Here is a 10,536-nt window from a genome sequence, read left to right as displayed (position 1 = left end):
TTAATTTGCCTTTTCAAGTGCTTTGATGACATGGACTAAGCCTTGATTATTATCTAAGCCTTGATTATTATCTAAGCCCACCTTGGTCTTTTCAAAATCAGCCCAATTCTCTTGGACTAGCCCATTTAGTGCTTCCTTGAAACTTTTAGCTCTAAGTCTTGTAATTGGGCCACTAGGAAGTGACAAAGGGTCATGTGCAAATTCAATTCCATTTCCACGTGTATGATCAGCATGACCAGCTCCTTGATTTGCATCATTCTCCCCCTCTTGAGAAGGATTTGTCCTCAAATCATCACCTACATCAAAATGAGACAAATCAGCAACATTAAAGCTTGCACTAATGCCATACTCACCTGATAAGTCAAGCTTGTAGGCATTATCATTGATGCGCTCCACTACTTGAAATGGTCCATCACCCCGTGGTAGGAGTTTTGAACGCCGTTTTTTTGGAAAACGATCCTTCCTGAAGTGCAACCAAACCCAATCTCCTGGTTCAAACACTACCTTCTTGCGTCCCTTGTTGGCTTGATGGACATATTGTTGAGTCCTCCTTTCGATGTTCAGTTGTGCCTTTTCATGAATCATCTTTACAAATTCTGCTTTCTTTTTGCCATCTAAGTTCACACGTTCACTTAAAGGTAGAGAAGTTAAATCCAAAGGTGACAATAGGTTAAAACCATAAACAATTTCAAATGGTGAAAACTTAGATGCAAAATGTATACTTCTATTGTAAGCAAATTCAACATGTGGCAAACAATCTTCCCATGTTTTCAAGTTCTTTTTAATGATAGCACGCAACAAAGAAGACAAAGTTCTATTTACTACTTCAGTTTGACCATCCGTTTGTGGATGACAAGTAGTAGAAAACAACAACTTGGTTCCCAACTTTCCCCACAAAGTCTTCCAAAAGTAACTCAAAAACTTTGCATCCCTATCAGAAACGATGGTCCTAGGCATACCATGTATCCTAACAATTTCTTTGAAGAATAAATCAGCTATATGTGATGCATCATCAGTTTTGTGACATGCAATGAAGTGTGCCATCTTGGAAAATCTATCTACCACCACAAAAACTGAATCTCTCCCCCTCTTAGTCCTAAGTAAACCTAAAACAAAATCCATAGAAATATCAATCCAAGGTTCACTAGGTATTGGCAAAGGGGTGTACAAACCATGGGGTTTCAACTTAGACTTAGCCTGTTTACACGTGATACACTTCTCACAGATTCTTTCCACATCACATTTCATATGAGGCCAAAAAAAATGATCATGCAAAATTCCTAAAGTCTTAGCTACACCAAAATGACCCATCAAACCACCACCATGAGCTTCTCTCACAAGCAATTCATGCAAAGAACACCTAGGCACACACAGTTTATTCTCCCGAAACAAAAATCCATCATGCATATAAAACTTACCAAATGCCACTTTTTCACGTGCATTGAACACATCACCAAAATTAGAATCTTGTGCATACACATCCTTAATGTATTCAAAGCCAAGCATTTTTGTATCTAAAATGGAAACTAAAGCATACCTTCGGGACAATGCATCAGCCACCACATTTTCCTTACCTTGCTTGTATTTGATCACATAAGGAAATGTTTCAATGAATTCCACCCACTTGGCATGGCGTTTGTTCAACCTTTGCTGTCCTTTCAAATGCTTCAAAGATTCATGGTCTGTGTGAATCACAAATTCCTTTGGCCATAGGTAGTGTTGCCAATTTTCCAAAGCCCTTACCAAGGCATACATCTCCTTATTATAAGTGGGGTAATTTAGGGCTGCCCCACCCAACTTTTCATTGAAATAAGCAACTGGACGGCCTTCTTGCATCAAAACAGCTCCAATACCTATTCCTGAAGCATCACACTCAATTTCAAAAGTTTTAGCAAAGTTAGGTAAAACAAGCAAATGTGCATTAGTTAACTTTTCTTTGATCTGATTAAATGCCTTTTCTTGTTCTTTCCCCCACTTAAATGGCACATTTTTCTTGATGACTTCAGTAAGAGGGGCGGCTAAGCTACTAAAATCACGCACAAACCATCTATAGAAACTAGCTAGGCTGTGGAAACTCCTCACTTAGCTGATTGTTGTAGGCGTTGGCCACTCTTGGATTGCCTTCACCTTTTCCTTGTCCACCTCAATTCCTCTTTTACTAACAACAAAACCAAGAAACACAAGCTTATCCGTACAAAAGGTGCACTTTTTGAGGTTAGCAAACAATCTTTCTTTCCTTAGAATTTCCAAAACAGATTTCAAATGCATTACATGTTCTTCCAAATTTTTGCTATAAATTAGGATATCATCAAAATACACAACTACAAATCTACCAATAAATGCACGCATAACATGGTTCATTAAACGCATAAAAGTGCTTGGAGCATTAGTTAAGCCGAAAGGCATCACTAACCACTCATACAAACCATATTTAGTCTTAAAAGCAGTTTTCCATTCATCACCTTCCTTCATCCTAATCTGATGGTAACCACTCTTAAGATCAATTTTTATAAAGACGCAAGAACCATGTAATTCATCCAGCATATCATCTAATCTAGGAATGGGATGACGATATTTTACCGTTATGTTGTTGATGGCTCGGCAGTCAACACACATCCTCCATGTTCCATCCTTCTTAGGAACTAATAACACCGGGACCGCACAAGGACTCATGCTTTCACGCACGTATACCTTCTCCAATAATTCACCTACTTGTCTCTGAAGTTCCTTTGTCTCCTCGGGATTACTCCTATAAGCAGGTCGGTTTAGAATTGATGCACCAGGTATGAAATCAATTTGATGTTCAATCCCTCGAATTGGAGGTAAACCATGAGGTACCTCTTCGGGAAGGACATCTTCAAACTCCTGTAAAAGAGAAACAACATTGCTCGGCAAAGCTCCGACAAAATCATTAGTACATAAAAGAGCCTCCTTGTACAGGAGTACAATAAGGGGCTGGTGTGAAAATAATGCTCTCTTGATCTCACTTTTTTTTGCAATGTAATTGAATTTTTCCTCTCCTGCTCTCATTATGGCCGAAATCATCTCTCTTTCTTTTTCACTCTGATCAATGTTTTTCTCTCCTTTTTTTTTAAACTATTTTTTTTTCAATTTTGGGCTTCCTTTCTTTTTCCTTTTTCTTTTCATTTGATCTTTGTAACTTTAATTGGTCCTCCCTGACCTGTTTTGGAGTTAATGGCACAAGAGTAATGGGTTGCCCTTTAAGAGTGAAAGAATACTTATTTGTGAATCCATCATGCTTAACCCTCCGATCATACTGCCATGGTCTTCCCAACAATAAATGGCATGCATGCATGGGAACCGCATCACATAGCACCTCATCCTCATATTTGCCAATGGATAATGCCACCAACACTTGTCTTGTCACCTTGATTTCGCCACATTCATTCAGCCACTGAAGCCGGTAAGGTTGAGGATGTTTCAAGGTAGTTAAGGCCAATTTTTCCACCAAATAAGTGCTGGCTACATTTGTGCAGCTCCCTCCATCGATAATGACACTGCAAACTTTGTTATTTACAAAGCACCGAGTATGAAACAAGTTCTCCCTTTGGTTACTTTCTTCCTCCTTAACCTGCACATTGAGGACTCGCCTTGTTACTAATAAATCTCCAGCCACAGCATTTTGCTCATCATCGGCATCCTCCAAAGATGGCACGTCAACATTTTCTACATCTTCCTCATTCTCCGACTCAAGCTCGCCTTGAGCATTTATCACCATCACCCTTTTGTTTACACACTGGCTTGCTATGTGTCCCCGCCCCTGACATTTAAAACACTTAATATCACGGGTTTTAGAACTTGAAGCCTCGGTGTTACCTACAGTAGTGGCGGTCTTTGAGTTGGCACTCTTAGATGGTTCAAATTTTGGCTTATTTTGTAGCTGCTCGTCCCTTTTTGGAGCTGTCTTCCACTGACTGGTCATAGGTTGTCCCCTCCTAGCTAATCCCTTCCGTTTGAATTGCTCCTCCACCTTTATGGCTTGATGCACCATATCCGTTAATTCAACATAGTGCTGCATCTCAACTATATCCGCAATCTCACGATTTAAACCGTGCAAGAACCTAGCCATTGTGGCTTCCCGGTCCTCTTCTACATTAGCCCGGATCATAGCTACCTCCATCTCCTTGTAATACTCATCCACACTCTTGGAACCTTGAGTTAACCTTTGCAACTTTTGATACAGTCCTCTATAATAGTGATTGGGTACAAAACGCTTCCTCATAAGCATTTTCATCTCCTCCCAAGTGTCCACGGGTGGCTCTCTATTCCTCCTCCTATTAATCAATAATTGATCCCACCACACAATGGCATAATCAGTAAATTCGATTGCAGCCAACTTAACCTTCTTTATCTCCGAATAATTGTGACAATCAAACACCATCTCCATTTTAGTTTCCTACTCCAAATAAACTTCAGGATCATTTTTGCCTTGAAAAGATGGGATTTTAATCTTTATGTTTCCTAAATCATTATCCCTCCTAGGCCTACCCATCCTAGCTTCTCTATTCCCATACCCACGCTCAAACCTACCTCGATTCACATATGGCTCATCAACCTCCTTCGACTCCGCCTCTTCCTCAACATTCCGCCATGGAACACGCCCACCTTGCTGCCTGTTGTGGATGTCATGTTGCTGGCCTCTAGGAGTTCCCGCTTCTACCCTATCCAATCTCTCTTGAATAGGTTCAATTTCAGCCCTCAACATACGCCTCATCTCCCCTAGTAGTGCTTGCATTTGGAGGTTCTGATGTTGTCGAAGTTCTTCAGTTGTGTCTTCTTCTTGATTGTTGGCCATGTTTAAAATTTGCAAAACAAGGTTAGAATCCTCACAGGCCCTCCCTCATGTGTTTCACTCAAGAATTGATACACTCGCACTCGTGTTTTCACTCTAAACGGCTTTTACCCTCTTATGGTCTCACACACTCTTTCCTTTTTCCACTCTTTTGTGTCTTCTTTAGTTCTTAATCGAACTTCAAGAAACTAATTCAAAATAATCCAGCAGTAATTTAGAATGATAAACAACCAAAACTCATCAAAAAGGTCAAGAACTTGAATAAGGTGAGGAACAAGATTGAGAAATTTTCTTTTCTTTTCTTTTTTTCGTTTTTTTTTTTTTGTTTCGTTTTTTTTTTTTTTTTTTTGTGTGTAAGAAACAGGAAATAGAATGAAAATAAAAAGATAGGCAAACTTATCTTAGAACCAAGGCTCTGATACCAAATGATATGAACTCCACCAACAATTGTGATGAAACCCGATAACAATGATGGTTTGGAACCCCAAGATCGTTAGATAAGATTTGTTGAGCCTTAACCCGTCATCTAATCAGATGAAACACCAAGACTACGTTGGATTGAAAATGCCACACCAAGAATTCCTAAGAAACTCTCAAGAATCAAGGTGATAAGTTTGGTTGTTTGAACGCTACAAGATTAACTTGATAAGTTCAAGAGTTCTTTTAAGAACCAAGAGGAACACAAGACCTCACAAGGAGAATAGTTTTTCTGAAAACCAAAATTGATCTTTAAAATTCGTACTACCCATCTATATACCTGGAACAACCCTCCAAGAATAGCCAAGTCATAATTACAGCTTTGAAAACAGCACAAAAATTAAGCAAAACAAGTTCCCACGTTTTTTTGGATTCTTGGACTTTTAAAGGCAGTCAAACAAGCTAAATGACTAGATTAATTTGCCTCTTCAAGTGCTTTGATGACATGGACTAAGCCTTGATTATTATCTAAGCCCACCTTGGTCTTTTCAGAATCAGCCCAATTCTCTTGGACTAGCCCATTTAGTGCTTCCTTGAAACGTTTAGCTCTAAGTCTTGTAATTGGGCCACTAGGAAGTGACAAAGGGTCATGTGCAAATTCAATTCCATTTCCACGTGTATGATCAGCATGACCAGCTCCTTGATTTGCATCAAGGGCCAACATGATTTGACGATTTATTGACTATCAATGGGATAACCTATCCAAGTTTTAAGCAAGTAGTTGAACAAAGGGGTTTACTAGAGAATGATAACAACATATGACGGTGTTTGCTTAAGGCAAGAGACATTCGAATGTTGTCAGTTTTAAGAAGATTGTTTGCAACAATATTGGTATTTTGTCTACCAATTGGAGTAAGAGAATTGTGGAATGAGTTCTACCCATATATGGTAGAAGATTACTCATCAACATCTGTTACAACAGAAACACGTCATACAAATAAACTTCTCAATGATTTAGGGACGTTACTCTTGCAACATGGAAAACACATTACAGAGTATGATTTGCCAATATCAACTGGAGAATGTGACAATGATTTAGTTGTACCAAGACTCATACAGGATGAGCTAACTGTTCCTAATGTAGATGAAGAACTCATTTTAATTGAAAAGTTGAATAACGACTAGAGAGTTGCATATGAGACAATCATGATAGCTATTGATCATAAGGAAAGCATGATATTCTTCATCGATGGGCCAGGGAGAACTGGAAAAACATTTTTGTATCACACAATATTGGCAACCTTGAGAAAAGCCGGTCACATTGCAATTGCCACAGCTACATCTGGCATAGCAGTAACATTAATCCCTGGTGGAAGAACAACACATTCTAGGTTTAAGATTCCTTTAACTCCCGATCCTTCATCTACTTGCTCAATAAGTAAACAATCAGACTTAGCTGAACTTATTAGACGTGCTACCATAATTATTTGGGATGAAGCCCCAATGGTAAATCGACGTGCAGTCGAATCTTTAGATAGAACATTTAAAGATATTATAGAAGTAAATTTACCTTTTGGTGGGAAGGTGCTAATTTTGGGTGGAGATTTTCGTCAAGTACTTCCGGTTGTTCCGAAGGGTACAAAGGCAGAAATGATTGATGCATGCAAGTCCCCATTATGAAAAGATGTCAAAGTGTTACATTTGAAGCAGAATATGAGGTCTATCAACGATGAAGAGTTTGTTGAGTATATACAACACATTGGTGATGGGAATGAACCATTTATAGTGAATAATTTGATTAAACCACCCCCTTCAATGGCAATGCAATGGGAGGGTCAACATTCTATATACAACTTGATTGATCAAGTTTTTCCAAGTTTGCAAGAACATGCCAATGATACAAGGTATATGGTTGATAGGGTTTTGCTAACACCTATAAATGATGATGTTGAACAGCTTAATGCAAAGATAATTTCTCAGATCCAAGGAGATGAGTATACGTTACATTCTTTTGATGAGGTTGAAGGAGATACACAATATCTATATCAACAAGAATTCCTAAATTCTATATCTCCAGGGGGTTTACCACCACATATATTAAGGCTAAAAAAGAGTGCTCCAATTATGTTATCGCGCAATATAGATCCAAAAGTCGGATTATGTAATGGTACAAGATTGATATGCCGTGGATGTTTTAACAACGTAATTGACGCTTAAATTTTGACTAGACAATATGCGGGTACACATGTTTTCTTGCCAAGAATCCCTTTGAAGACAACAGAAAATGTACACTTGCTATTTGTAATGATCAGACGACAATTTCCTATACATTTGAGCTTTGCACTTACAATAAACAAAGCGCAAGGTCAGACAATTCCAACTGTTGGAATTTATCTTCCTGATCATGTTTTTTGTCATGGCCAATTATATGTGGCGTTGTCAAGGGGAGTCTCTCAATCCACCACAAAACTGTTGGTACAAAAAGGAACAATACCTAAGGAGGAAGGTGTTCACATAAGAAATATTGTGTATAAAGATGTTTTGTTCCCTTCATCATAGGTATTAATTAACAATTGGAAAGAACTGTCTTACATATAGATTTATTTTAATAATTTACAAATTTTAATGGTTATGCGGTCTATGTTTTAATATTTTATTTCTTAATCTTTTTTATGTATACAATTAATTGGTAACAAGAAGGATGCCCAACTCAAATGTGAGGATCGAGTCCACTATGCTAAATAATGGAGTGCATGCTGTTCCTACTACTCATTGGGAGAATTGGAAGGATGATCAATCACTATTAAACATGGAGGCCATTGGTAACAATGTATATTTCTTTTTAATGATATCTTTAATCAACATCCCTTTCTATTGTTTTATCAAAATTAATATTAAAAATGTTATGCTGCGTATGGGTTAGGTTCGCAAATTGGAAATTTATTCACTTGGTTGGGGATTCACTATTCGAGCTGACAAGAAAGAGCTTTGGAAAGAAGTGAAACGAGCTTGAGAGTCACAAGAATTGAAAAGGTTTGTTACGCTAATTTTAAAGTAGGAAAATAACTAATTGATAGTCTTAATATACAAACAATTTTTTTTTTCTTCATTTTGAAGTTCCAAGAACAAAGACAAACAATAAATCAATGTCAAGAAGAGCAATGAGGTTTCCAACATCCATAAGAATAAAGACAAAGGAAAAATGAAGGACGATGTGATCTCTAACACTCATGCCAACAGAGACAAACGGAGAATGAAAATCAAGGACAATGTGGTTTCCAACATCCAGGAGAAAAAAAAAAAGATACGAAGAAAAAAAACCAAGGACGATGCAATTTTCAAGACCCAAAATAGTAAAGGCAAACAGCAAATGAGAGTCAAGGACAATGCGATAATAAAGCAAGTACAAATCATTATCACGCCTACTTAAAAAAAAAAAAAAACTTAATTACATAGTTTTTATATAATTTTTTTTAAAAAAATTTTGGTAATTAAATGATAGTTCTTCAAGTCCCAAGCTGAAGTAGACCATTTCACATACATGGAGCTATGCAATATTATCACAAGGTTAGTTCAAATATTTCATTTCACAAGTTTATGCTTGATATTTATTGTGCTTATCATTATTATGTACGTTTTAAAGCCTCTATTAATAACACAAACTAATACATTTTGTATCATAGGTTCATGACAAATGCTGCTGGAAAGCAATTAGAATGTGGAACAAATAGCATTGCTCCACCAACTTCTCCACCGTAGCCGGCATAATATTAATAAGTTCACCTATTCCATGTTTCAGATGTAGTGCATTATTTTACAGTTTTACCCGCTGTAAATATTTCAATTTTCTACATTGATCCATCAACTTCTTCATAATAGCTTTTGTAAAGGTCATCACATGTATTTTGTAAGTAGTTTTATTGTTACAATTTTATTATGCATTTTCAATATATGCACTATTTATAAGATTTATTCAGAGGATCTTTTTTTTCCTCCCCCTAAAGGCTAATACTAAATTATTGCATCATATTCCAATCAATAACACGTTGATTACTGCATAAATGAAATTAGCAAAAATGGATAATAGTTATAGAATACTAGCCTTTGAGCACGCGCTCAAGCGCATGATCAGAGACTCTTTTATTTTTTGGGTAAGGGTTAATTTAGAACATTTATTATAATTTGGGATTACTACATTTTTCAATCACCAAAAAAAAAATAATAATAATAAAACCTAGGGTTGTGATGAAAAATTATTTCACAACACATAATACTCATCACACCCCTAGGTTTTTTATTATTATTGAGAAATGTAGTAATCTCAAATTATAATAAATGCTCTAAATTAACCCTTACCCAAAAAATAGAAGAGCTTCTGAGCATGTGCGTGATGAGAAAAACCTAGGGGTGTGATAAGTATTATGTGCTGTGAAATAATTTTTCATCACAACCCTATGTTTTTTTTTGTGATTGAAAAATGTAGTAATCCCAAATTATAATAAATACTCTAAATTAATCCTTATCCAAAAAATAGAAAAGCCTTTGAGCATGCGCATGAGCGCGTGCTTAGAGGCTAGTATAATGTTATTGCTTTCATTTCACGTGATGTTATAGTTTTTGTTATTTGCTGAAAATATATATTAGAACACGTTTTATGCCATGCAACTTGATATGTTTTTTTTTTTTTTTGGGTTAATATAATTTCATATAGTCTTTACATTGCTCTAGAGATACATGATCAAATTTTAGATGATGTCATCAATTTGTACCATTTTTGAAGTCCAGATTTATCAATTCTATTTAAGTGGTTATTTTGATGGTCTATTGGTATGAAATATTTTAATAAATATTTTTACAATTGATTTATACCATCACATTTCAAAACCAAATGGAGTAAGATCTTATTCATTTGAAGCTCTCTATATTTTTTCCATTTTATGATTAATATTTTATTTTTTACAATGTAATAGTATACGAAATGATATTACATAAGAATTTGTATACTTTTAAATTTTGTAAAATCTAATTTGAACCATGAAATTGGTTTATTTCAAATAGAAATGATATTTTTCCCATCATTACAGACTTAGAGGTTTTGGATTGTGCTTGTTTTTACCATAAAAATCTATATAAATAATAAATGTAAAAGTTATGTTGTGTTTGGTTGGTATGTGTGAATGGAAAATCAAGGAAAAAGTGGGAAGAAGACTAAATTCCATTTATTTGGATTATGGTGGGAAATGGGAATATGAGAAGAAATTTGGTAGGACTGGAGTGTTTTCTATTTGGGCCTACCCAACAGTGTT

General features: G+C 36.2%; 2 protein-coding genes and 1 pseudogene across 2 annotated transcripts; 2 read left to right on the top strand and 1 right to left on the bottom strand.

Annotated features, from left to right (window-relative positions):
• On the bottom strand, nt 1-4,816 carry LOC142612163 (uncharacterized; annotated as a pseudogene).
• Nucleotides 4,817-6,436: 1,620 nt separating this feature from the next.
• On the top strand, nt 6,437-6,910 carry LOC142612162 (uncharacterized). Its single transcript, XM_075784281.1, has one exon. The coding sequence runs from the start codon at nt 6,437-6,439 to the stop codon at nt 6,908-6,910; it is 474 nt and encodes a 157-aa protein (XP_075640396.1).
• Nucleotides 6,911-6,943: 33 nt separating this feature from the next.
• On the top strand, nt 6,944-7,447 carry LOC142612161 (uncharacterized). The gene has a single exon (XM_075784280.1). The coding sequence runs from the start codon at nt 6,944-6,946 to the stop codon at nt 7,445-7,447; it is 504 nt and encodes a 167-aa protein (XP_075640395.1).
• Nucleotides 7,448-10,536: the final 3,089 nt, after the last annotated feature.

Source organism: Castanea sativa, chromosome 10 (assembly GCF_040712315.1).
Source record: "Castanea sativa cultivar Marrone di Chiusa Pesio chromosome 10, ASM4071231v1".
NCBI lineage: Eukaryota > Viridiplantae > Streptophyta > Magnoliopsida > Fagales > Fagaceae > Castanea > Castanea sativa.
This window is presented reverse-complemented; position numbering and strand designations above follow the sequence as displayed.